At 42.7% G+C, this 27,710-nt stretch overlaps 1 protein-coding gene across 1 annotated transcript; it reads left to right on the forward strand.

The window, feature by feature from the left end:
* Positions 1-263: 263 nt before the first annotated feature.
* On the forward strand, positions 264-27,519 carry LOC144692816 (vitellogenin-like). Its single transcript, XM_078561892.1, has 34 exons — positions 264-303; positions 536-687; positions 2,131-2,382; positions 2,475-2,636; positions 2,858-3,006; positions 3,325-3,475; positions 4,485-4,642; positions 5,989-6,154; positions 6,637-6,762; positions 6,852-7,070; positions 7,844-8,061; positions 8,157-8,254; positions 8,830-8,954; positions 9,051-9,152; positions 9,412-9,531; positions 9,639-9,810; positions 10,178-10,262; positions 10,412-10,597; positions 10,684-10,834; positions 11,363-11,585; positions 13,396-13,550; positions 14,264-14,578; positions 20,364-20,417; positions 20,721-20,993; positions 21,103-21,315; positions 21,413-21,555; positions 21,649-21,787; positions 21,877-22,006; positions 22,943-23,135; positions 23,876-23,967; positions 25,653-25,747; positions 25,833-25,983; positions 26,085-26,246; positions 27,218-27,519. Exons 1-34 carry the CDS (start codon positions 264-266, stop codon positions 27,319-27,321), a joined length of 5,274 nt encoding a protein of 1,757 aa, XP_078418018.1. The 3' UTR covers positions 27,322-27,519.
* Positions 27,520-27,710: the final 191 nt, after the last annotated feature.

Below are 27,710 nucleotides of genomic sequence, written 5' to 3' on the forward strand. Positions count from 1 at the left end.
TATCTCATGATTAATTAACAAAACCCGTGTATGGCTGTTACATTTATAAAGAGAACGATTAGCTGTAGTCCATATGACATTAGGAATGAGGCAGTTTGCCACCTGAAAATTATTTAGGCCAAATAATGTTATTCCAAAATCATGAACTTTGATACTGATAAAAAGTGGATTATTCAGCAAAGTGACAACTCCAAGTGGTCACCTGATAACACAGTTACTGGTTATATATTTGGAGACAGAACCAAACTGAATTCAGATTCAACATGAAACCTCTCATCTTCTTGTTGGCCCTTGCATTTGCGGGTAAGTCAAGCCATTGAATATTCTCCCCCTATTTTTAAAAGCAAATTCTTGTACATTTGATAAAAAATCCTTTTTCCTGCTCACTTTTACTTGTTCCTTAATTTCCAGGGAGTGACCAACTCAACAAATATAGTATGTATATTTTTTCTTATTCAAACACTGGGATATTTTGCTGCCATTTTAATTTTATATTTTACAATTTGATGCTGCCTTATTATTTTAATTTGCACAGGTCCCAGCTTTTCTCAAAGCAAGTTGTTTATTTACAAGTATGAAGGCGTGATTCTGACTGGGCTGCCGGAGAAAGGCTTGAACAAAGCTGGGTTTAGAATCACCAGCAGAGTGAGAATCAGGGGACTAGGAGTGAGACAGTACCTTCTACAAGTAAGCAGGTTTATGGATTTTTCTGCAATATTGGGTCAATGGGAGCAAGCGCAAAGAAAAAAAAAATAACCGCACTCAAGGGACTGGGTGGGGCTCTTAAGCCATGAGAATGAGTTGTACATAAAAAACTGAAGCATAAGCTCCATTCTTTACATCAGACCTGAACTTCTCAAACAGTGGTACAGTAATCAATACTATTAACAATGATTTGATAGCTTTAGCATTATAATTCCCTTGGTGTCAGGAATGAAGCATCGCAATCTAAGGATACGGGGTAGGCCATTTAGGACCGAGATGAGGAGAAATTTCTTCACTCAGAGGGTGGTGAGCCTATGGAATTCTCTACCACAGAAGGCTGTGCAGGCCAAGTCACTGAATATATTTAAGAAGGAAATAGATAGATTTCTGGACTCTAAAGGCATCAAGGGGTATGAGGAGAGCGCAGGAGTATGGCGTTGAGATAGAGGATCAGCCATGATCATATTGAATGGCAGAGCAGACTCCAAGGGCCGAATGACCCTTTCCTGCTCCTAGTTTCTATGTTTAAGGGTGTAAGTGGGAAGATAGTGATACGTATTTCAGCCACGATTTCCTACACCATGGATTTCCAGGTCCCAGCCATGCCAAGGTGCAAAGTGAACCTGCTCCTATCCTTCAGGAAGGGAAAGTGACAAGAGTGAGATCCTCTGGAAATTCTTGAGCTCTCTTTAAGAATAATTTGAAACAAGACCAAATTAAGGCCAAGGGGAAAAAGTAAGGGATCTCTAGCTTAGTAGGGAACCTAGTTAAGTACATTAGGGAGAAAGGGATAGGACATATGCCAGTAAGGTTAGATGATAGAAGATGTTAGTGTGGAGAATCAACAACAGCACAGACCTGTTTGGTCAAATGCCCTATTCCTACCCTGTAATTACGATATGTGTTTAAAAGCTTTGATCTCAGATGATTGGTGCAACCAGCTATTGTCCCATCTATATTGCTTGGCTGGAATACCAATCAGGATGGACCTTTCATACCTTACCAAGTTGTAGGTGTTATTGGCTCCACTCCTAGTTAAAATTTACATATTCATAGTGCGCAGGTGGCAATGCCCTGTACTCTATAAGTAAATAAATGGAGGGAAGTTGCATTGAAAAGTGTCCAAGACACCCAGGGAAGTGAGTCTCTGAGCACTTCATAAGCCCAGTTTGATACTACACTGGGTCTGTCCTCCATGCCCACCGATGGCTCAATGCAGGAAATCAGGCATTTTCACAAGAAGTCAGAGTTAAGGGATTGGTGAGCTCTGATCCATTTGTAGAGTTGGAAATAGTTATGGGCATATGATTTCACCATAAAACAGTATGCAAAAATCCAATTGTCTCATCATTAAAACCAGGCTGTGGGGTAAGCATTGTGTTGGCACCAGCACAGCTTTCATCTCCTGTTATATCTTAATCTCAGCTGGAAAGTCCTCAACTTCAAGAGCTTAATGGGATTTGGCCCAAAGACCCGTTTACCTCACTCCATAAGCTGACGGAAAAGTGGATTCCATACCTGACCAAACCTGTGAAGTTTGAGTATGTAAATGGCCGAGTGGGAACTATCTTTACCTCTGAAAATTTACCTGAAGATATCTTGAACATCCTCAGAGGAATCCTGAATATTTTTCAAATCACCGTCAAGAAATCCCAAAACTTCTATGATTTACAAGAGGTACTTTTTATTTTTTTTACATACTTTATCCTTCATCTACTTTTGCTTCCTTTGTCTCATACAATAACTCCATTTCACTTGGTCGTGTTTAGGCTGGAATTGAAGGAATCTGCCATGCAAGATATATAATTCAAGAGGACAAAAGAAAGGATCGCTTAGTTGTAACAAAAGCCAAAGACTTCACCAACTGTCAGGAGAGGGTCTTGAGACAAGCTGGCACAACCTACACCCAACTCTGCCCTTCCTGTCAGCAGGTACACTTTACATCATCAATTCTTTCTCAAATTATTCCAAGTTAACTCACAATAAAAAAAAAAACGAGATCACTGTAGGTTCTGATCCATTTCCCCTGCCAAAACAACATTCTCTCATCTCTCAGGGGGGGGCTGGGTTATTGGACACCTCACCTTGTTCTCTGAACCTATCAATAGAAATAGACAGAATGGTAACCATGGTGATGTTTTCCTATCATCAGAGAGCCAGGAATATACGTGCATCCGCTGCTTTCACCATCGTTCTGAAGCCTACGATGCTTGGCGCAATCATTCAAGAAGCTAGGGTTCGAGAAGTGCATCAGTTTACACCATTCCATGAACTTGATGGAATTACTCGATTGGAGGCACGGTAAGGATTTGGACATTGTGTCAATAATTAGTTTTCATCTAATGATTCTCGTCATTTCATATTACATTCTATTTCTTAAGAGTGTCTGTAGCTTAAAATTTTCAAATATCTGTAAGTGTAAAGCTTCGTAGACTACAGTAAAGTCTGATTATAGACCAAAAGGTTGCCATTATTGGTTGCTAAACAAAAACTCCACCCCCACCCCCCCCCCACCCCCGTGACCCAAACCTGAGCTTTTCCCCCCAAATAGTGCTGTTTGACTTTCTTTCATTGTCACATTAGTTCTGGATAGCCTCTGAGGAATATTTTCTATTGCAGACAAAGCCTTATCTTGGAGTCAGTCACAACACCGTACATGGAAACAACACCTGAACTAATTAGTCAACGAAGCTTGCAATATGACAGTGAGAGAGATGTACTCCAGCAACCATTCTGGCTGTTTAAGAGCCAAAGTTCTCTGATCGCCCAGGTGAATATATCACCAAATGTTCTTTTCCTTGTTAAATTCATTCATAGGATGCGGGGTCCCTTGTAACGCCAGCATTTATTGCCCATCCATAATTGCCCTTGAGAAGGTGGAGGTGAGTTGCCCTCTTGAACCGCTGCAGTCCATGTGGAACTGTGGGAAATAAGATAACTTAAAGCCAGGCTGATTTCTCTGCTGAGCTGGACCCAGCCGGGAAGGGATGAAGGGCGGACAAGGCCAGCTCCCACCATTAGGTGCACCCACAGCGCTGTTAGGGAGGGAATTCCATGATGTTGACCCAGCGACAGTGAAGGAACGGCGATATAGTTCCAAGTCAGGATAGTGTGGGCTTGGAGAGGAACTTCCAGGTGGTGGTGTTCCCATCTATCTGCTGCCCTTGTCCTTCTAGGCGGTGGAGGTCGTGGGTTTGGAAGGTGCTGTCGAAGGGGCCTTGGTCAGTTGTTGCAGTGCATCTTGTAGATGGTACAGGTACTGGACCCCTTATTCGGGATGCTCGGGACCAGATGTGTACCGGGCATGGGGATTTTCTGGATTCTGGGTCCTCTGGTGGGCGATGGGGGAAATAAGATAACTTAACACTAGGCTGATTTCTCCGCTGAACTGGACCCAACCGGGAAGGGATGACGGGCCGACCAGGCCGGCTCCCACCATAAATCCCAGGCCCAAAGAGCAGGGGCTCAGCGTGCCATGGTAGCTTTGTAGGACTGTAGTTCCCAGCACAGGACCTGGTTTTTGGGTCCTTCTGGAGTTTGAGGCACCGGATAAGGGGTCCAGTACCTGTACACACTGCTGCCACTGTAAGATGGTGGAGGAGGGAGTGAATGTCTAAGGTCCTGAATGGGTTGCCAATTAAGTGGGCTGCTTGGTCCTGGATTGTGTTGGGTTCCTGGAGTGTTGTTGAAACTGCACTCATCCAGGCAGCTCTTTCTGCCAACAGTACCTCAGTGAAAGGGCTTAATTTTATGGCATTTTCTACCTTTTTTTAAAATAGATAAAAGATACCTTGAATCACATGGCTCAGTACAATCTGCAGGAAGTTCATAACGATGCTCCAGAGAGACTGTTGCAGCTTATCCAGCTCTTCCGTTCAGTTTCATACAAAGAATTTTCAGACATTTGGATCTGGGTTAAGCATCAAGCTGAACAAAGGTACCTTATCACAAGAGTATTAATATTGCAATTTAAGATGAAAGTTTTGTCCAACTATAACTGTCTGCAAAATATTGTGAGTTGTAAAGTTAGCGATGACTGTTATCCAGCGATATCAAACCCAACAGACCCTTCTGCCTCTAGCTCTCGTTCACAATTCTACATCTCAACCTGTTTTTAATTATAAGGAGATTTATGACTTAAATTTAGCAAGTGTAATGTGTTTGGCCAAATGAGTTGACAGATCCAAAGTGCATGAGTTTAAACAGTCTCAATCAAAACCCACTGAATCACCCAACAGCGATGTCTGTAGTGGTGTTCTGCCTACAGGCAGCTCCTCTGCTCATTTCCCCATGCTGAGTGATCTTGGCTGTCCTTGTAAGTTCCTTGTAAGATTCTCCCATTTTCATCTGTAAAGAGAAATGAACAATATGACTAGGGAGAAGAATGCATGAGCTGCAGTGGTTTCCCATTGCTTAAAGGGACCTCAAGTACTCCTCCTGACGGATCCGCTGGCTGTAAGCAGCTATTGTCCCTCCAGGTTCTCATTCTTCCACCATCACCTCTCAAATTTCAATTTCATTGGTTCTGCAATTGGCCATGGTTCATAACCTTGAGCAGGGACCCTTACCTAGGTCTGTGGTGATTCGCAAAAGGGCAGGGACAACCCCTCCCTCCCAACCCCCCCCAGGTCTCAACGTATTCTGCCACCCTTAAGAGGTGTCTATTTAAAGTGAAATACAACATATAAGTTTATCAAAGGCTGCACTATTTGGGATTTTCAGCTTTCAAGTATTATGGTCCATTATGGTCAGATTTTTTTTCTCTTTAAGAATGGCGGATCCAAACAGTAAATCTCAGAACCCATCACAAGCCAGGCAATCTCAAAACTAAGAGGACGAGTGAGCTGGTATGGGCAATGGAAATGCTTTGCCAGAGGAATGACACTTCAGCCTCCAAAGTTGGAGTTAGTCTATGTCAGACCTTATAGTGACAAATGATGAGCATTTAACAATTTCCCCTCAATTAATAATTTTAAAAGTTTCAGAGTAATCCATGACCTTATTGTCCAGTCAGGCAGTTCCGGAAATGGCTCACCGTATGGAGAAGCTCGTTTAATTCATTCCTGGGATATGGGCATGGCAACAAGTCCAGCATTTTACTCCTCATCCTAGTTGCCCTGAAAGAGCAGTGGTGAGGCTTCTTCTTGACCCGGTGATACCTATACGGTGAAGGTGCTACCTCAATGCCAGGAAAATCAGGACTGTGACCCAACAACTTTGATAATACTAATGTGGTGTCTGGAAAGGGAATGAATGAAAACTCTCTTTGTTTCCTAATTGTAGGCATTGGTTCCTTGAGGCACTTCCTGCAGTCGGAACAATAGAAACTATGAAATGCCTCAAGAGCTTAATTCAAGAAACTGAAATACTCCATTCCGAAATGTTTCAGGCTTTAATTCTTGCAATGTACCAGGTTAAAACCAACCGAGAAGTTCTAAAGGTGACGAAAGTGAGTATGCACTTAGTCTACCCTTTGTACCCTATTAAAAGAAAAATCATTCTTGCAATATGGGCATTTCTGGCTAGGTCAGCATTTACTGCCCATCACCAGCCGCCGTAAGGAACATTTGAAGACTAACTAATTGTTAGGCCACTTCACAGTCAACCACAATGATGCCAGACTGGAAGCACAAATAGGGCAGAGCGCATATGAACAGCAGGTTTCCTTCTCAAATAGACGCTAGTGAAGCCACTGGCATTTTAACAAAAATCTGACAATGTCATGGTCACTATTAGCATACAAAATTGTTAAATTGATTTCATATTCTACAGCATGTGGGATTTCAACTCAAGTTCTCTGGAGTATTTGTCCAGTACCCCATAACCACTCGACTCCGCAGGAATCTACTTTGGAACACTATTGCCACTTTCACCATGTTAATACGTGCACTGTAAGTATAATGGTTATTCTAATTTGGTTTCTCTCGGCAGGAAATCATCGGCCTTGACCAAGTGAGACGTCACCAGTTTGCCCGTAAACTTGCACTCCTTGCATATGGCTCTATGATATTCAGACACTGTGCAGAAAAGCCAGTTTGTCCTGATGATGTACTGAAAGTAAGCTGATGCTCGTCTGTCTGTCTGACCTGTTTTTTGCTGTGTTTGTGTGACTCCTGCACATCTGCTAACTGAGCCCTGTGTTCCAGCCCATCCACAACTTACTCATCGACGCCAGCAGTCGGCCCAACGATGAGGACGTTATCCTCGGCCTCAAAGTGATCGGCAATGCGGGGCAGTCGGACAGCATCAAGAATATCATTAAACTGCTGCCTGGGTTTGGCACGATGGCTTCCAGAATCTCGCTGAATGTCCGGCTTACGGCTATCATGGCGCTGCGGAACATTGCAAGGAAAGACTCACGAAGTGTACGAGAGCCTGATTTCTTTTCTTGACGTTGGTTGTGAAATTGGCTTCTGCTTCAGTTTACTTCTGAAATTAATCACATTTAACGCGTTCGATAAAGTTAATTGAAAATGAGAGACTTGGGGTGGAGGGGGGGGGGGAGTTTATTTCTGAAATTGATCACATTTAACCATTCATTAAAACTGAGACACTTGGGAATATTGGTCGCAGGGAGGGATGCAAAAATGGGAGGCACCGCAGTGGTTGCCCGTTATGCACTTTGCCCCACGTTGAATTTCATTGAATTCGAAGGGCTGATTATCTAGCCCAGTGATGGGCAACCACAGGCTAGTGAGAGAGATGAATGAGTGGCCCTCCTTCATCTCAGTGGGCCCACAAGATTGAAATTGGGCATGCGAACTAACCATGATGCCATGAATAAAGAATTTGCGGGGCGTGCCGATTGAACCGTAGCAGCGCTTTGATTGGATGCAGAGGGACCACACGGCTCTCACAGCCAATGCCGTGTGCAATCAGCACGTGCCTCACTTCACGTGCGCTTGCTTTGCATGTGCATCACTTTCACAATACCGGCAGGAGAAAAACCACGCAGGCGGAAACCAGCAGAATCTGGCAACCCTGCGCGTGGGCAACGGTCAACAAAATGTATCACGGGCCGCACTCAGAACCCTGATGGGCCACATGTGGCCCACCACTGATCTAGCCCAAGTCGATTTCCACCTCCATACTGCTTTACCACAGGGTTAAATTGTCCTTTTCAATCATCTGTTCCAAGGTACAACGTATCACTGCACAGATCTTCCTCAATCGAAAGAATCATCCTGAAGAACGAATGATAGCTTGTGCGGTACTATTCGCTACCAAACCACCTCTGACTTTAGTAGTTGCGGTAGCTGGCTCACTGACAACAGAGACCAGCTTGCAGGTGGCCAGTTTCACCTACTCCTATATAAGAGCTGTCACTAGAAGTTCACTTCCATCTTTCAGTTCGCTGTAAGTAACCGGACTTTTACAACCAGTATTCCAGGTCATTCGCAGGTTATTCAGTATTAAATCCCATTGTTTAATAAATGTCTTGGCTTTCACAGGGCTGCTGCCTGCAATCTAGCAATGAATACCATAAGTCCCAAACTTGAGCAACTTGGTCATCGCTTCAGCAAAGTTTACCGTGGGGACATATTTGTGTGTACGTATCTTGGTCCACTGCCAGGAGAGAAGTTTATAGCGATAGCTTAAATAGTTGCAAGTTTTAACAATGAAAGAAATAACATATGTTTAAATGGAAACAGAAAATGCTGAATAACTCAGCAGGACTGGCAGCATCTGTGGAGAGAGAAAGAGAGTTAATGTTTCTTCAGAACAAAGAAGAGACACATTAGACACGAAATGTTAACACTGTTTCTCTCTCCACAGATGCTGCCAAACCTGCTGAGTTTTTCTGGCACTTTCTGCTTTTATTTCAGATTTTCAGCATCTGCAGTATTTTCCTTTGATTTTTAAATGGAGCACTCTGAAGTTATTGCCTTCAAATTCCTCTTTTAAATAGACAGTAATGTGTTTATATCATACAGCTATCATGATAATTCATGAAATATCCAGTGTAATATACAATTAGCTAAAGATCATAAACTGTATTCAAGTTGCTATTAACTACCATGCAATCAGTGTTAATTTAAAATGACAAATGTGGCCTAGTGCAAGTATTTTGTTGATAAGGGACTACAAAAGTGCTTGTTTCATTGTTCTGTTCTTATGATGTAGACAAACTGATGGCGGGAGGATCTGCTAAAGCCCTTCTGTTTAAGACTTCCGGCAGTATCATTCCCACAGCCCTGCTGGCCAAACTCAGAGGTCATGCTCTGGGAAGCTCATCAGATCTTATAGAGGTAATGTGCCACCAGATTGAACCAGTTGTGAATCTATTACTCCAGTTTATTTTGTAGACAGTTCTTTTTCATACTGTTTCTTTTTAATCTACAAAGGTTGGCTTTCGGGCAGAAGGTCTCCAGGAGGTGCTGATGAGTGGTCGTGCACCAGACCTTAGAAAATTTGACAGTAGACCCATTCGGCGCATCGTAAACAAGGTGGGGGCACTTTAGCATGGTAGCTTGTTAAGAAGTGTATAATCTATTGTCATATGGACCAATGAGACCTGTGTAACTCTTTCGAGTTATCAACAGTTCGCATGTAACTCTTTCGAGTACATTCACAGTTCTTGGTTTTTCCGGGAGTGGGACATGAACCCACAACCTTCTGACTCAAAGGCGAGGGTGCTATGAACTGAGCCACAGCTGACACCTCATGAGACCTGTGTATTCATACTTAAATCTTTCCATTCTCCAGTTGCTAAATTGGAAAGAATTGCCAGAAGAGAAACCTCTGGCTTCAGCATACATCAAACTTTTTGGACAAGAGATAGCTTTCGCTCAAGTGACAAAGGAAGATCTTGATGAAATTAAACAGGTACTAAGCTGATAAGTAAAAGAATATTTTTAATGAACTGACCCCAGAGAGATCTGTGTAATTACTGACTTTGGTATCATTGAATTATCAATACTTTTTTTTTACAGAAAATCCCTAGTCTAATCATCAAATACACGAACAAACTTAAAGAAGGAGTTAGTTTAAATCCTTCCAAGGCATTGGTCCTAGCTGAGATACGACGTGTTGTACCTACAGTAATTGGTCTGCCAATGGAACTGAGCTTCACTTCAGCTGCCATAGCACTGTCCAGTGTGAAAAGTAAGATTCTTATGAACGTTTGAACTCAAAAGCAAAGTTTCCCTTCAGTTTGGGGAGTAACTAGTCAAGATAGTGATGAAATCGGTACAGGTGCTGCTCCGTCCTCTGTCAAAGAGAGATGATGCTTTCCTCACCCTTTATGCTTCACCTAGCTTGGCCACAAACTGGCACAGTTTACAGCTGGCAAGAGTTCAGTGTAAGGAAGGTTTTAACCATTGGCATGTGAACATGTGTTAGAACAATTATAGCACTTAGTATAGAATAGAATCATAGAGTAATGTAGCACAGATCTAGACCATATATGAAATATACCGCTCCCTGAGAAATCAGCATGGTCACAATGCTCTTTTTCATTCTCTTTTCTCAGTTGATGCCCACTCTGAACCCCCCATTGATAAAATCTCTCGCTTGCTCACTTCCAGAATTCAGCTGAATGCTCACCTCAGCCCAAGGTATTCACTCCAATCGATTTTGTTTTCAGAGCCAGGAATACTGTCACTAAAATATATCTTAACATGAATTATCATTCGCTGCAGAGATTTATAACGTTTCATATCCTTACCAGGCCTGCTTACTGTTCATTCCTTCTGTTATTTTGCAGTGTGTCCGTACATACCAGAGTTTTCATGGGAATAAATATGCCTCAGATTCAGTCAGGTGTGCTACTCCAAGCAAACGCCCGTTCAGTTATCCCCGTGACCATAACTGCAAAGATAAACTTAAAAGAGAGAAATATCAGGATTGACAGTTCACCAGCTGAGAGGGAGAACTGGATTCTATCCATAACGTGAGTAAAGCCATCTTGTTTGATTACCTGATAACTATCTGATATTTGATATACTGTAATTGCCTCACACATTATTTAATGTGCAGTTCTCAGGTTTATGCTATTTCAAGAAGTACCGATAGCTTGTCTGCGGAAAAAGTAACCCCGATTTTACCTTCGACTCCAGGAAGAACCATTTCCAGCCAACGCTTTAGATCATCAGCTAGGTCATCTCGTGCAACAAGTGCTAGAACTGCTGTAAGTCTCATTTGTTAAATGTAATCATTTTTTTTTTTCTATTCGTTCGTGGAATGAGAGCGACACTGGCTAGGCCAGAATTTATTGCACATCCCGAATAGCACTAGTTCAGCGAGCATTTAAGAATCAAATGTATTGCTGTGGGTCTGGAGTCACATGTAGGCCGAATTTCCTTCCCCAAAGGGCATTAGTGAACCACATGGGTTTTTGCAAAAGCTGTTTCACGGTCATCATTAGACTTTTAATTCCAGATTTTTTATTGAATTCAAATATCACCATCTGCCCTGGTTGGATTCAAACCCAGGTCCCCAGAGCATTACACTGTCCACTACGCCAGCACCTGCTCCCATCCACACAGGTATTCATTGCTGTGGCACTCGTCATTGGGTTAATTTGAATTATATTTTAATTCTTTTTATATACCGCCTGATACTAACCCTTTAATTTCTCCTGGTATGTGACAGTTTAGAAAATAATGCTTTATGCCACTGCCTAATGACTATGTTTCATTTCCTTGTGTCTCGGTAGGTACATCTATCTCCAGAAACATTGTCTGACCAAGTACCTTGCTCGGAAGATGAGCAAAGTCCATTTCTTCCCAATCGCTTATCCTATCGCACGTGTGCAGCAACAACTACATTCGGCTTCAAAGCTTGTGTGGATGCCAGAATGGAAAATGCTCTTCCCTTCAAACATATTCCATTATACCGGCTGATTGGAGAACATACTTTGAACCTATCGATTGCACCAGGTAAAAGCATGAGAAAGCATTTCCCTTAAAGGTGATGATACCTGGCAAATTATTTGGATCAAAGCTTAGTTTTTTTTAAAATATAAGAAGTGCCAGAGGACTGGAGGACTGCAAACGTTGTCCCATTAATAAAAAAGAGGGAAGGGATAGGCCAGGAAATTGCAGGCCGGTCCATCTAACCTCAGTGGTGGGGAAGTTACTAGAAAGAACTCTGAAGGACTTGGAGAGGCATGGATTAATCAGGGATAATCAGCATGGATTTGTTAAGGGAAGGTTGTGTTTGACAAATTTGATCAAATTTTTTGAGGAAGGAACCAGGAGTGTTGATGAGGGTAATGCATTTGTTGTGGTCTACATGGACTTAAGCAAGGCTTTTGATAAGGTTCCTCATGGCAGACTGGTCAAGAAATTAAGAGCCCATGGGATCCAAGGCAAAATTGGCTGAGAGGCAGGAAGCAGAGGGTAATGTTAAAGGGATGTTTCTGTGTCTGGAAGTCTGTTTCCAGTGGGGTTCCACAGGGTTCGGCGCTGAGGCCCTTGCTGTTTGTGGTGTACATAAATGGTTCAGACTTAAATGTAGGGGATATGATCAAGGAGTTCGTGGATGACACGAAATTTGGTAAGGTGGTAAATAGTGAGGAAGATAGTCGTAAACTGCATACAACTAGAAGAAACTAACTTGTCATCAACTGCTTGCAAGAGGTTGATGATGCAGCTATTGGATTAACTATGCTACTCATTGAGTTGTAGCTCTGTCAGTTTGACAAGAGAGAGGCCACAGCCTTACCATGTGTACTTACAGCTACATACGAATCCAACAGGGATTTCACTGTGATTGTAATTGTCATTTTGTGATTCCTGTACTGTTCTCCTTTTCATTACAGCATCTGGGTAACAAACTATGTCTTTAAAAGTTAAGAGTGCAGAAGGAAGCCATATTCAATGCATCATAGTTGTACCCATTCTTTGCATGGCATTCTGAGCTAAAACACCTGTCTCAAAGAGTAGGAGACAATAGTTTATTTCCTAACAATGTCCTGTGCAAAGTTTAGGATAGATAGAAACTGGCAAGCATAATTGTGGTTTCTTTGTGTGTTTGTTTTTCTTTTTAATTGAGATGCTTAGATAGAAGGTAAGTAATAAATTTAGGAAGTGAAGATATTAAGGGATAGAGGGAAAAGGCAAGGTATTGGGAATAAGAAGATAGGGATGATGCAACTAAGAAAATTGGATGACCAACATAAGGTGTAAATTGCTTTGTCCTCTTCTTCCATTCCATCCCTGATCACTGTCTTTTCTCTTAAATTGATTCTCAAATGGAGGAGAAGGGCTCCCAAGAACAAACCTGGCACAAAGCTTGTCATATTCACCTACTATCAGTTATAGGACTATACCATCACAAGTCATGTTGTTGACTTTACCTCTTATCAGCAAGATTACTTTCATTTTCTAGATCAACTTGGAATGGGTTAAAGGTGGGATAGGCTTATTATAAAGGGCTGGAGGATCAGTGAGTAAAACATGAATCCTTCTTCCCTTCAAATAAAACTTCTGGCCCACTACAAATCACTATTTATGGGTTGAATGGTCCTAATCAGTTGTGGTGCTGATTGTCAGTAGTGTGTTGAGACAGTACCTTGACAAATTAACACCAGACATGCTGAACACTAAACAATATTGGTGTCTTTAGATCTCCTTGAAGATTGCACCATAGAGGCTTCTGAATGAATATGTTTCTCTCCCCATCACCAGTTAGTCAACATGACCTATTGTAAGTGCTGTCAACTCATGAAAAATCTTTTATTTCTAGTTAATTCAGACTCAGAAATTGAAAAGATTGTGCTGGAAATACAAGCAGGATCCAGAGCATCTTCAAAACTAATTCGACTTACTGACAAGCAGTTAGGACCGGACAAAGCTCACAGCAGTAGTAATCGACTGAGACTGATGAAAACAGGTTCACAGGTACCTTCTGACTAATATATCTAGTGAACTCTCACATTGCACCTTCAATGTATCACAGGATCTTGGAACTTCAAGATACCTTTAGCCAGGAAATTTGAAACAAAGAAATCCATTGGATCATTCCCTATCAATCTCAACGCGTGAGAGAGAAACAGAGTTAACATTTCGAGTCCATATGACTCTTCTTCGAAACATTGGCTCTGTTTCTCGCTCCACAGATGCTGCCAGATCTGCTGAGTTTTTCCAGCACATTGATTTTATTTCAGATTACCAGCATCCGCAGTATTTTGCTTTTATCAAAGCGTGGGAGCCCTAATCAAAGCATTATGTTTGGTTAGGGAAAGTGCTAATGTGTAATGGGGCAAAACACAATTTTCAAAACCTATCCCTGATGGTCCAGCAAGTTGTCATCGAGTAGCTGGGCCATAAACGCTAAGCAAGGTCCCTGTTCTGATACCCTGTCAAGTAAACCTCTCCAGTAGCCCAATTGCACAGGAACAAACTGATCTGCTGCATTGGAAAGGGTAATTGGCTGTGTACCTCGTTCATTTCACTCTATAGGAAAAGAATTAAACTTGCCATCATTGTCCCCAATATGGCAGGCTTGCTAGAAACCCCAGAGTCCTCCCTAAACCCCTTTTTCTGCTTTGACCTGCACAGTGAGCCATTGTTACATCAAAACAAGTTACCTTAAAATGCTTTTTCGTTCACAGCCTCAAACTCAAAATAGCACTTGGTCCAGTTCAAGCTCCAGCAGCAGCGGCAGCAGCAGCAGCAGGGCGCAGTCAAGAAGAAGTCTCACCACTCGAAAATCGTCACTTCCAATTAGTTCATCAAAGTATAAGCAGAAGAAAGGTTCTTTGCAAGCCCTCCCCAGTAAAACAAAAATCAAGAAGAGGAACTGGAGGAGCTGGAGCAGGAGCAGCAGCAGCAACAAGAGCAGCAGCAGCAGCAGCAGCATCAGCAGCAGCAGACGTTCACAATTATCCAAAAGCAAACTCGGCAGTGGAATTGTGCGCGGTAGCAAGGTAATCAGAGAGTGGAAACTGTTGATTCCTGCCAATAACCTGTCCTTTTTATGCCTGTGTTGGGAAATGGAACACTTTTCATTGAGAAAAAAACCTCTTCTTCTGCCTCAGCAAGGCATCGGCCTCAAAATCATACTCTGTTCTACCATTTCCCAAAACTTCCAAAATTTCCCACTAGCAAAGGGTTGTGGAGAAAGCAGTTTTTTTTCTCCCATAACATCCTTCCAGCCAAGAGAGGCAGAAGTCTCCTAGCCTCTCTGGCTGGGCTGGATTTAAACTAGATCACTAAGAATGATAGGCCAGCTATTTATCACACTAAGTACCCCACCAGCTCCTTCCCTCATTATAACATGTTTTATTTGTTATATTGAAGATGAGCATATGTAAATAAGTTTGTAAATTGGCATTCTAAGAACATGCATTGACACTGAGGTAAGCAATATTACAATAACAATTTATTTTCAGATTCTTTAAGCTACATGTATATCATGTTGACAGCTATTGAGGAATTGTAAGTTGCAAGAAATATTCACCCATCAGATTCAACATTCACTTTTGTGAAGTGTTGCAAATCGTAGGTGACACTAATAGCATTTCAAAAGTACTGAATAGTCAAGGGGAAAAAGTGGGGGAGGAAATAAATACAATAACTATCACTAGATAAAAAGTACTAGGGAAACTAATGGGGCTAAAGGTCGATAAATCTCCTGGACCTGATGGGTTGCATCTTAGGATATTAAAGGAAGTAGCTACAGAGATAGTGGATGCACTGGTAGTAATCTGCCAAGAATCCTTAGATTCTGCAAAAGCCCAAGAAGATTGTATAACTGCCAATGTAACACCCTTATTCAAAAAGGGAGGGAGACAAAAAACAGGTAACTACTAGCCAAAACAAAAACAGAATTACCTGGAAAAACTCAGCAGGTCTGGCAGCATTGGTGGAGAAGAAAACAGTTGACGTTTCGAGTCCTCATGACCCTTCAACAGAACTGAAGTATAGTTAGGAGAGAGGTGAAATATAAGCTGGTCTAAGGTGGGGGGCGGGGGGAGAGAGAAGTTGAGGGTGGGGTGGTTGTGGGGACAAGCAAGCAGTGATAGGAGCAGATAATCAAAAGATGTCACAGACAAAAGGAACAAAGAGGTGTTGAAGGTGGTGATATTATCTAAGAAAAGTGCTAATTAAGAATGGATGGCAGGATACTCAAGGTACAGCTCTAGTGGGGGTGGGGTGGAAAGATTAACAAAGTATTTGTTGTAGATTTAAAAATAATGGAAATAGGTGGGAAAAGAAGAATCTATATAAATTATTGAAAAAAAAAGGGGAGGGGGAAGAAACGGGGTGGGAATGGGGGGAGGGGGAGTTTAAGATCTAAAGTTGTTGAATTCAATATTCAGCCCGGAAGGCTGTAAAGTGCCTAGTCGGAAGATGAGGTGCTGTTCCTCCAGTTTGCGTTGGGCTTCACTGGAACAATGCAGCAAACCAAGGACAGACATGTGGGCAAGAGAACAGGGTGGAGTGTTAAAATGGCAAGCGACAGGGAGGTTTGGGTCTTTCTTGCGGACAGACCGCAGGTGTTCTGCAAAGCGGTTGCCCAGTTTGTGTTTGGTCTCTCCAATGTAGAGGAGACCGCATTGGGAGCAACGAATGCAGTAGACTAAGTTAGGGGAAATGCAAGTGAAATGCTGCTTCACTTGAAAGGAGCGTTTGGGCCCTTGGACGGTGAGGAGAGAGGAAGTGAAGGGGCAGGTGTTGCATCTTCTGCGTGGGCATGGGGAGGTGCCATAGGTGGGGGTTGAGGAGTAGGGGGTGATGGAGGAGTGGACCAGGGTGTCCTGGAGGGAACGATCCCTACGGAATGCCGCCGGGGGGGTGAAGGAAGATGTGTTTGGTGGTGGCATCATGCTGGAGTTGGCGGAAATGGCGGAGGATGATCCTTTGAATGCGGAGGCTGGTGGGGTGATAAGTGAGGACAAGGGGGACCCTATCATGTTTCTGGGAGGGAGGAGAAGGCGTGAGGGCGGATGCGCGGGATATGGGCCGGACACGGTTGAGGGCCCTGTCAACCACCGTGGGTGGAAAACCTCGGTTAAGGAAGAAGGAGGACATGTCAGAGGAGCTGTTTTTGAAGGTAGCGTCATCAGAACAGATGCGACGGAGGTGAAGGAACTGAGAAAATGGGATGGAGTCCTTACAGGAAGCGGGGTGTGAGGAGCTGTAGTCGAGGTAGCTGTGGGAGTCGGTAGGCTTGTAATGGATAATGGTGGACAGTCTATCATCAGAAATTGAGACAGAGAGGTCAAGGAAGGGAAGAGAAGTGTCAGAGATGGGCCATGTGAAAATGATGGAGGGGTGGAGATTGGAAGCAAAATTAATAAATTTTTCCAGGTCCCGACGAGAGCATGAAGCAGCACCGAAGTAATCATCGATGTACCGGAGAAAGAGTTGTGGAAGGGGGCCGGAGTAGGACTGGAACAAGGAATGTTCCACATACCCCATAAAGAGACAGGCATAGCTGGGGCCCATGTGGGTACCCATAGCCACACCTTTTATTTGGAGGAAGTGAGAGGAGTTAAAGGAGAAATTGTTCAGTGTGAGAACAAGTTCAGCCAGACGGAGGAGAGTAGTGGTGGATGGGGATAGTTCAGGCCTCTGTTCAAGGAAGAGGCTAAGGGCCCTCAGACCATCCTGGTGGGGGATGGAGGTGTAGAGGGATTGGACATCCATGGTGAAGAGGAAGCGGTCGGGGCCAGGGAACTGGAAATTGTTGATGTGATGTAAGGTGTCAGAGGAATCATGGATGTAGGTGGGAAGGGACTGGACAAGGGGAGAGAGAAGGGAGTCAAGATAACGAGAAATGAGTTCCGTGGGGCAGGAACAGGCTGACACGATCGGTCTGCCAGGACAGTTCTGTTTGTGGATTTTGGGTAGGAGGTAGAAGCGGGCCGTCCGAGGTTGGGCGACTATCAGGTTGGAAGCTGTGGGAGGAAGATCTCCAGAGGAGATGAGGTCATTGACAGTCCTGGAAACAATGGCTTGATGTTCAGTGGTGGGGTCATGGTCCAGGGAGAGGTAGGAGGAAGTGTCTGCGAGTTGACGCTCAGCCTCCGCGAGGTAGAGGTCAGTGCGCCAGACAACAACAGCACCACCCTTGTCAGCGGGTTTGATGGCAATGTTGGGATTGGACCTGAGAGAACGGAGTGCAGTAAGTTCAGAGAGAGACAGATTAGAATGGGTGAGAGGAGCAGAGAAATTGAGACGGCTAATGTCACGCTGACAGTTCTCAATGAAAAGATCAAGAGAAGGTAAGAATCCAGAGGGAGGGGTCCAGGTGGAGGGAGAATATTGGAGGTGGGTAAAAGGATCTGTTGAACGGGGAGAGGGCTCCTGCCCAAAGAAGTGAGCACGGAGACGAAGACGGCGGAAGAAGAGTTCAGCATCATGCCGAGCCCGAAATTCATTGAGATGAGGGCGTAAGGGTATGAAACTAAGTCCTTTGCTGAGCACTGAACGTTCAGCATCGGAGTGGGGAAGGTCAGGGAGTATAGTGAATACGCGGCTGGGGCTGGGATTGGAAGATGGGGTGGGGACGGAGGGACAAGCAGGGGTGGAGGGTCCCAGATGGGTGTTGGTGTCGATGAGTTGTTGGAGCTTGCGTTCCTTAGCACTTGAGAGAAAGAGAAAAAGTTTTTTGTTGAGGCGACGGATGAGGCGAAGAATAAAATGAAACTGGGGGCACGCGCAGCTTTGAAAAAGGGTGCGGCGGTGCTGCTGGAGGGAGAGGTCGAGTGTGTTCATATGGCGGCGCATGGCACTAACATCCGTCATTGGGAAAACGTTAGCATCTATTATAAAGGATGTAATAGCAGAGCATTTAGAAGTGCATAATATAATCAAGCAGAGTCAGCATGGTTTCATGAAGGGGAAGCCATGCCTGACAAATTTATTAGAATCCTTTGAGGAGGTAATGACCAAGATAGATAAAAGGAACCAATAGATGTAATATATTTGGATTTCCAAAAGATGTTCGATAAGGTACTATATGTAAAGCTACTTAATAAGATAAGAGCCCATGGTGTTGGGGGTAGTATATTAGCATGGATAGTGGATTGGCTAACTAATAGAAGACAGAGAGTTGGGATAAGGGGGGTCATTTTCAGGATGGCAACCTGTAACTAGTGAAGTGCCACAGGGATCAGTGCTGGGACTACAATTATTTACAATATTTATTAATGACTTGGATAAGGGAAATGAATGTACTTTTGCCAAGTTTGTGGACAAAAATAGGTAGGAAGGCAAGTGGTGAGGATGACACAAAGAGTCTACAAGAGGGATATAGACAGGTTAAATGAGTGGGCAAAAACTTGGTTGATGGAATATAATGTGGGAAAATGTGAGGTTATGCACTTTGGCAGAAAGAATAGAGGAGCTGAATATTATTTAAATGGAGAAAGACTGCAGAAATTTGCAGCACAGACGGATTTGAGGATCCTCGTGCATGAACCACAAAAAACTAGCATACAAGTTTAGCAGGTAATAGGGAAGGTAAATGGAATGTTGGCCTTTATTTCAAAGAGAATGGAGTATAAAAATAGTGAAGTCTTGGTTAAAACTATACACGGCACTAGTTAGACCATGCCTAGAATATTGTGAACAGTTTTGGTCCCCTTATCTAAGGAAAGATATACTGGCATTGGAGGCAGCCCAGAAGAGGTTCACTTGGTTGATCCCACGTATGGAGGTATTTTCTTATGAGGTGACGTTGAGTAGGTTGGGCCTGTACTCATTGGAGGTTAGAAGAATGAGAGGCGACCTTATTGAAACACATAAGATTCTTAGGGGGTTTGACAGGGTAGATCCTGAGAGGTTTTTTCCCCTTGTGGGAGAGTCTAGGACCAAAGGGCATAATCTCAGAGTAAGAGGGTACCCATTTAATACAGAGATGAGGAGGAATTTCTTCTCTCAGAGGGTAGTGAACCTGTGGGATTCTTTACCACAGAGGGCTGTAGAGGCTGGGTCCTTAAGTGTATTCAAGGCTGAGCTAGACAGATTTTTAATCGGTAAGGGAATCAAGGGTTATGGGGAAAAAGCAGGAAAGTGGAGTGAGGATAATCAGATCAGCCAAAATCTCATTGAATGGTGGAGCAGACTCAATGGGCCGAATGGCCTACTTCTGCTCCTACGACTTATGGTCTTATGGCCTTATTGATCTGTTGTCTGTTGGAGCACAAGCTGAAATTGTAGAATTAACTTCCTTAATGTTGAGCCAAACAGTTCAGGTCTGAAATTTACTGAGTATCTTCATTGATTGAAAGAGAAAGCATAGGTATGATGGGCCAAATAGTCATTTTCGGTGCTGTTGCTTCAGTGTGAAAACTATAATTGAGAATGAAGGACTTTTTTTCTAAATTGGACATTGTGGGTGCAAAATCTAAGCCTGGGCAAAACTGAGGTGAATCACCCCATGAGGACTGGAGACTGGGGTGGAATCCAGTCCCATCGCCCCAGGACTTCTGCCATTTTCTGTGAAAGTGGGGTAGTGGGGATAGAGGAGGATGGTGGGGAAAGCACCTTGGGCAAATCTTCATGCTTATCCTGTCCCATTAGGGGCCTGAGCATATCCAGTAACGTGGTTTTAGGAAGTCCCCTTCCAGAACTTAAGGAAGCTCTAGTGCTGCTATCATTATCTAGGAGACAAACTGTTGTGATTACCATGTAAATATCACTTGATAGACTCTATGGAAAGGAGAAAGTGATCCGATTATTTATTAAAATATATTTTCACAGTCGCAAAGTCTCCAGTTCCTGGAACTTGCATTCAAACCATTTCAGGAAAGCCAGGTAAGATAATATTCTTCTCCAACAATTATCAATTCTTTTTCTGTGACATTTGGATATTTATGTAAATTGTGTAAGCCATATTGTCTGGAACCTGATTTAATAATTTGTTATGTAAGAATATATTGGTGAATACCTGTAGTAAATATTAATCATATTGTGACACTGAAATATGTACATTTGCACTGATACATTTAAATAATAAATACCAAATAATTAACATAGCCACCAGTAAATGAGACAGTTTGTTCTCTGGTTCTTGATCTGCATCTTCAGATTATCAATTTGTAAATTGGTTTTGCTTAGTACACAACCAAAAGAAAGTCAGTACGAACCAGCTCTGGCTGGAGTCGCCTTACTGGGAAACGTCGTAGCTCTGGGTTAACATCAAGTCGCTCCAGCCGTAGTTCATCCATCCTTGGATCAAGTCGCGTCAGCCGTAGTTCATCCATCCTTGGATCAAGACGCGCCAGCCGTAGTTCATCCAGCCTTCGATCAAGTCGCTCCGGCCGTAGTTCATCCATCCTTGGATCAAGACGCGCCAGCCGTAGTTCATCCAGCCTTCGATCATCTGAGCAGGTTTGTCTCATAGTCGCTAGAGCTGTTTAAGAAGTTTTCAGTGCTTAAGAGATTTTTGTGGCCTTGGTGTTCATTTTTTAAAATGTGGCGTTTGTGTTTATGATTGCAGCGCTATTTGATTAGCAAGGTGGGTCCACCTTCCCTCGTTGTCCTTCTTCGATCAAGAAGGACCAACGGCACACAACAAGGCTACCAGCTCACTGGATATGTGAAGGTGAAATCTGACCTGCCTAGGGTACATTTGCGTCTCGTGGAACTGGATGAAACGAGCAACTGGAAAATCTGTGCCGATGCAGCAGTACCCAGCTCTCACAAAGTATTGGTAATGACGAATTCTTCTCTAACCTACCTGCCTTCTGCAGACACTCTTGGGTAAAGTGTCCCCTTGTCTCATTGTTATTTCTTTCAACATTCTGTAGACATCCGCGAGATGGGGTGAAAACTGTGACAAATACAAAGTCTCCGTTAAGGTATCAAATGGTCAGCTTGCAAGTCATCCAGCAGTCAAGCTCAAAACGCAATGGTGGAAGATTCCTGAGAGTCTGAAATATAAGGCAAAAGTGTGAGTGTTATTATAATATCATTGTCTCGGCTTGCTCTTCACTTTGTACCCTATACGCAATATTAAGATCCCAACCATTTGTTTCTGGATCAGGGTTGGGGACTATATACCAGGACTGGCCTATTCATTCGGGTTTTCTCAAACCTACAAACGTAATCCTCGTCATCAGATTACAGCACTGGTGGCTCTGACAACTCCACATACAATTGATACAATCGTCAGACTGCCCAAGGTATTTATTTACTGTTGTTTGACTGTGATTTTCTCACTTCTTTTCACACTTCTTTTGTGCCAGTGTGAATCTTTTTGTTTCTATTTCAGATGACAGCCTATTATCAGGGTTGGCAGATCCCCACAACATTGCCCTTGCGCGCAATAAGTACACGAGTGCAACAGAAAGGATTCAGCAGCATAAACGAAATCCCAGACCTGCTCCTGTCAATAAACCAACGTAATTACTATTTCAAATTCTCACCTCCGCACTTGACCGTTGTGAAAACTTGTCCTTATTTTAATTTGAAGCCCATTTTTCTTTTATTCATTCATGGGACGTTGGGCATCACTGGCTAGGCCAGCATTTATTGCCTACCCCTAATTGGCCTTGCTCAGAGGGCATTTTAAGAGTCAACAACATTGCTGTGGGCCTGGAGTCACAAAGACAGCAGATTTCCTTCCCTAAAGGGCATTAGTGAACCAGATGGGTTTTTAACAACAATCGGCGACACTTTCATTGTCATCATCAGCCTTTGAATTCCATTTTTTTTTTGCTTTAATGAAAATTTCACCATCTGCTGTGGTGGGATTTGAACCCAGGATCCCCAGGGCATTATACTGGGCCACTGGTCTAGTGACAATGCTACTAACAACACCACCTCCCCCATAATGCTGATTTATGTTTGTTAACCAAAATAAGATGCTCCCTGGGGAATGAGCACATCAGCAATATTGGAAATGCTTCCCTCTGCTCTTTCGAGGGTGTGTTGGTTCTCAGGGTTTTGGAACCAATCACAGAGCTTAATGTGTAATTCTAAAGATAAAATGCCAGCCTAGCAATTATTGTTGGAGTATTAATGGCTGAATAATTAATACATTATTCTGGTGTTGCTCGGTCTCTCTTTTTAACATTGGCTTTAACTTGCTTATTTTAAAAAGGTTAACCAACCCATTAAAATAAGGGACAAAGGAATGATGGCTGACCACGTTAGCATTTATCTCATTAATAATCATTTCAAGGCCCATGTATCCTGCAAGTAAAAATGTTTGGAATTCAATAAATGAAACCCCACTTACTACTAATAATACTGACTGCAACTCAGTGAGAATTTAGCAAAACTTGTATGATGGCTATCAAGTGATTCTTTGCAAATATTCTTTGATTGTTCTATAGGTCAGTGCACTGCAGAATTTGCAATTGTTAAGTCTTTTGATGAGGTAGAATTGAAATATTCACTACCTAATAGATGCTGGTATGTCCTGACCCAAGATTGTTCAGAATCTCCAAAGTTTATATTAATGTTTAGACGTGCTGAAGCTGATCAGAAGAAGAAGGAAATAAAACTGGTGCTGGCAGTGAGTAATACGTAAGTTATATTATATTTGATTTTTCATGCCTTTAATGTATATTTCTAGATGACGTGATTGTTTCATTGGAAGAAAGTAAAGTTGTCAGACTGGGGAATGGCAAATTATGTGACAATTTAATGTATCTGATATTTCAATGCTACATGCTGGGGGGTCCACTGTTAAATGTATTAGTGGACACAGGCAACCAGCTTAGTGCAGGCTCTGAATTGCTAATGCAAAGAACTTTTAAGGATACCGCACTGCTTATTAGAATCCAAATGTGGTATTAAAGCCGGAAGAGCTGGAAAGATTAGTTAAATTTATGAAGTTAACCATGGGCTGGATGAGTAAAAATACACATTGTTAACAGGACAATCATGAAATTCCATTGCAACAGTGACTGCATTTCAAAGAAGTTCATTGTATGTGAAACAATTTTGGACTCCTTGAGAATGATGAGGATACAAAATATTTGTTTGTTTCTTTCTTTCCTTCCTACTGGTTTCATTTTTTCTGGTCGGGGGGGTGGGTGGGGGAGAGATATTTCACAATGGTGAATAATTGAGGTCACACTGTTCCGTTAGGGATGAAGGAAATTAATGCAGAGGCTTCCCTCAGGAGCAGTGGGTTGGAGTCCATGAAGGGGAAATGTGGGGAAAAGTGAACTTGGTTATTTGACTCCATATTTTCCATTGTTCCAATACTATAGAACATTTACAGCTGCTTCAATAGGATTTGTGTGTTTGCTTTTACACAGGAGTATTGAAGCAATTCCTATACCAAGTGGGATAAAGCTGTTGGTTAATGGTGCAGAGAGAGATCTGAGGGAGCAGATTCCACAGCTACGAGGTGAGTAAATCTTCCACTCCTAACAGGCGACTGGTAGCACGCTTACATTTTGCTAACCTCTTTGCATTTCTGCATATCAGGGAACAAGCAAATAAAGACGTCAGAACCTGGGTTTCTTGTCTTACTCACTTCAGCATGTGTTGGCACCATTTTACATGGTGAATTGCACAAATAAGAGTTATTTCATTGCCATGAGTTTATACTTGAGAAAATCACACCATATAATTGCACTGTTCACCATCGGCTCTTGCACTACTTAATACGATAGGCCACAAAAACATTAATTGGCAAAAAATTGTCCACAAATTATTTAGACACAGAGAGGTTGTTTCCGCTGGTTGGGGAATCTAAAACACGGGGGGCACAGTCTCAAGATAAGGGGCCGATCATTTAGGACTCAGATGAGGAGAAATTTCTTCACCCAAAGGGTTGTGAATTTTGGAATTCTCCACCCCACTAGGTTGCGGGTGCTCCACCATTGAGTAAATTTAAGGCTGAGCTAGACAGACCTTTGGGGCTCAAGGGATATGGGGAGTGGGTGGGAAAGTGGAGTTAAGGCTGATGATCAGCCGTGAACATACTGAATGGAGGAACAGGCTTCAGGGGATCTATGGTCGCATCCCGCTCATTTCTTATGGAGTTAAAAAAGGTAAGGCAGACTAACTATAGAAAATAGAAATACCTTGAAAGATGCCTGTGAGCCTTTTTCCTCGTATTCAACTCAATGCCAAAGTAAATAGCACAACCCTTTGCTGTGGATTTTTTTTCTAAAAGACAAAAAGCATAACAGGCAGTCATCATCTGCTGACGCATCACTTCAATCAGTGGGTAGAACTCATGTCCTGCAGGCGGGCGTTCGCCTGACCCAAATGGGCGTAAAATCACGCGTGAGATGACAGCGGGTGAGCATCCAGAAGTCATCGCGCGATATTTTGCTTGGCAGGTGTGCCTGGCAGTTGGAAGAGAACCCGCTGACAAGCGAGCAATTAAGCAAATTAATGGGGCAATTGTAAGTGATTTATCGTGGCCCATCCAATCCAACCTTAAGGTTGGCAGAGGGGCCAATCAGCCAGCCGGCCTTTATATTTTCGATGAAACCTCATCCTAGGACGTGATGAAGTCTCCGTTAGGATATAAAGTTAAAAAGAAATATCTGGGGACAGCATTTTTATGAGGTGTGCTTTCAGGTGCTTGATGGTGCTGCATGGACATATTTTGCAGCTTTTTTTTTTGTGCTTTCTTTTATCATTTGGAGGTCTGCAGCTCCCAGAGGCAGCTGTCTCCTTCAGGGAGCTCAGTGGAAGTGCTCACGCCTGCCCTCTTCCTGCCCCTGCCCTGGCACCACTGAGCTTTTCAGCACGTGTTTCATGCTGGCTGGCTGTTAATTGGCCAGCCCGTGTGAAACCGTGGTCGGGGGGGCCAATCGCGGTCAGGGACCGGTTTCCAACCGCTCCTGGGCCCGCTGATCGCGCGCGCCCCACGAGCACAAAATTCAGGCCTGTATGTTTTTTCTTCCATACTTCACTCAAGGTACAGTTCAGTCCATATACTATCTACGTTACAATTGTCTTGTAGCTTGAAAGTCCTTTGCTTCTCACATTATTTTAGTAGCAACAGTTGCTCCATATAAATTGTCAGAAGATCTAAGTAGCTGATTGGAAAAATGGATGTCTGTCTTGTTCCAGGTGTTGTAACTATCCAGCAGAAAGATACCGGGATTTGCTTAGAAGCACCATCTATCAATATTGACCAATTGTACTTTGATGGAGTAAAAGTGGAGGTACCTCATGCTTATTAACACATTGCAGCTTCAAATGTAACTTCGAACTGTAGTTGGTATACTGATGTTTTTTGCCTGTGCGTAGGTTGTACTTGATCAGATGATGAGTAAGACGTGTGGTATTTGTGGAATTAATAATGGCGAGAAAAAATTGATGACGCCAAATCAAGAGGAAGCCAAAGATGTTGAGGGTCTTTTTGAATCATGGACATATCCAGGACAATCCTGCACAGATGGTAAGAGAATCTCAACTCATTTTAAATCATGTTCTGTCCCTAAACCATCATCTTACCTGTATTTTTTCTACAGCAATAAACTGTGCCTTGTTTAATTTCAGACTGCAAAGTTATACAAGAATTTGTGCAATTAGAAAAAGTAATTGAATTTGAAGGACTGGAATCCAGATGTTACTCAGTTGAACCAGTTCAAAAGTGCCTGGAAAATTGTTCACCGATTGAAACACGCTCTCAGATTGTCAATTTCCACTGTGTATCATCCAGTAAGTGTGCAGTACTAATGTCTGTACTTTGAACAACAACAAAAAAAAAACCATAACAGAATTTACATAGGATATACAGCACAGATACAGGCCATTCAGCCAACTAGTCCATGCATGCCAGGTTTATGTTCCACTCGAGCCTCCCCTCATCTTTACTCATCTAAATTTACCATCGTAACCCTCTATTCACTTCTCCCTCACATGTTTGTCTAGTTTCCTCTTAAATGCATCTATACTGTTCACTTCACCCACTCCCTGTGGTTGTGAGTTCCACATTCTTATCACCCTTTGGTTCAAGAAGTTTCTTCCAAATTGCCGATAAGATTTCTTAAGGACTATCTTACATTGATGGCCTCTAGTTATTGCGACCAGGGCTTTAAGCAGTTAAGGGATTCTATTTATTATTGCACAGAGTGAAATTCTCTTTGTTTCAACATTGTTTCAATGATCGGCATATGATCAAGTGCAGAGATCAACATGTCGTCTCAAACCCAGATGAGAACATGTCAGTCATAAAGAATCAAAGCCGTGATTATCCAATAACTCGTGATTTGATATGACCTAAACACACACAACAGCAATATCTTACTTTTAAAAGCAATGCATTTTGTATTTTTACATTTAAAGTTCCATATTTATTTCACTGGAAGCTCTGGAGAAGAGTTGTGCTGGCGTGAGATGTTAACTCTGTTTCTCTCTCCACGGATGCCGTCGGAACTGCTGAGTTTTTCCAGCATTTTCTGTTTTTATTTCATATTTCCAGCATTTATTCCACTGGTTTGTATTTTCTTCCCTCCGGCTGCACATGAAATGTTTCCCCTTGGTTCTATGATTCTTTTTGACTGAGATATGGATTGAAACAGCTTAAAATGATAATTACATACCGGGAGGAACGCCACTTAAATTACCATTTAAATATATCAGCACTTTAGACTGGTTCTCCTACTAATCCTACGATTTTCTATCCACAGATTTCACTGTGCCTGACACTACAATGTTCTATAAGAAGTCTGCGGATCTACTTCATGCAGTGGATTCCCATAGCGATTGCACGTGCATGTGTACTGAAGTGTAAAGACATACAGAAATATACACGCAAGAAATACATAAAGACATACACAAAAGAGGATACAGGGGCTCTATATTCATTTGTGAATTTAAATAATTTGAAAATGATGAACTAGTGTACACAAGATGAACTAAATGTACTGTAAATGTAACATTTTGTCATGTTCTGTCAAATGCAACAATAAAGTTTTTATTTCTCAGCAAGTCCAAAACAAACTGTTTATGAGTCATTTTTACAGTTCAGGTTGAACCATTACTGAAAGAATTCTGTCAGTTACTGCCTGTGACCCTCGATCATTTCCTAGTTTCTCCCTGGTCTTCCCCAAGCCATTTCTGAACTCATCTTGTCAGCAACAGCCACTTCCTGTTTCCTTGGTTCCAGTTCCACAAAACTGT

Source organism: Cetorhinus maximus, chromosome 17, assembly GCF_964194155.1.
Source record: "Cetorhinus maximus chromosome 17, sCetMax3.hap1.1, whole genome shotgun sequence".
Taxonomy (NCBI): Eukaryota; Metazoa; Chordata; class Chondrichthyes; order Lamniformes; family Cetorhinidae; genus Cetorhinus; species Cetorhinus maximus.

Coding starts and splice junctions, on each gene's coding strand:
- LOC144692816 (XM_078561892.1), top strand. CDS start 264: ATGAAACCTCTCATCTTCTTGTTGGCCCTTGCATTTGCGG. Junction 688..2,130: donor TGAGACAGTACCTTCTACAA/GTAAGCAGGTTT, acceptor TCTTAATCTCAG/CTGGAAAGTCCTCAACTTCA. Junction 9,811..10,177: donor AGCACTGTCCAGTGTGAAAA/GTAAGATTCTTA, acceptor CTCTTTTCTCAG/TTGATGCCCACTCTGAACCC.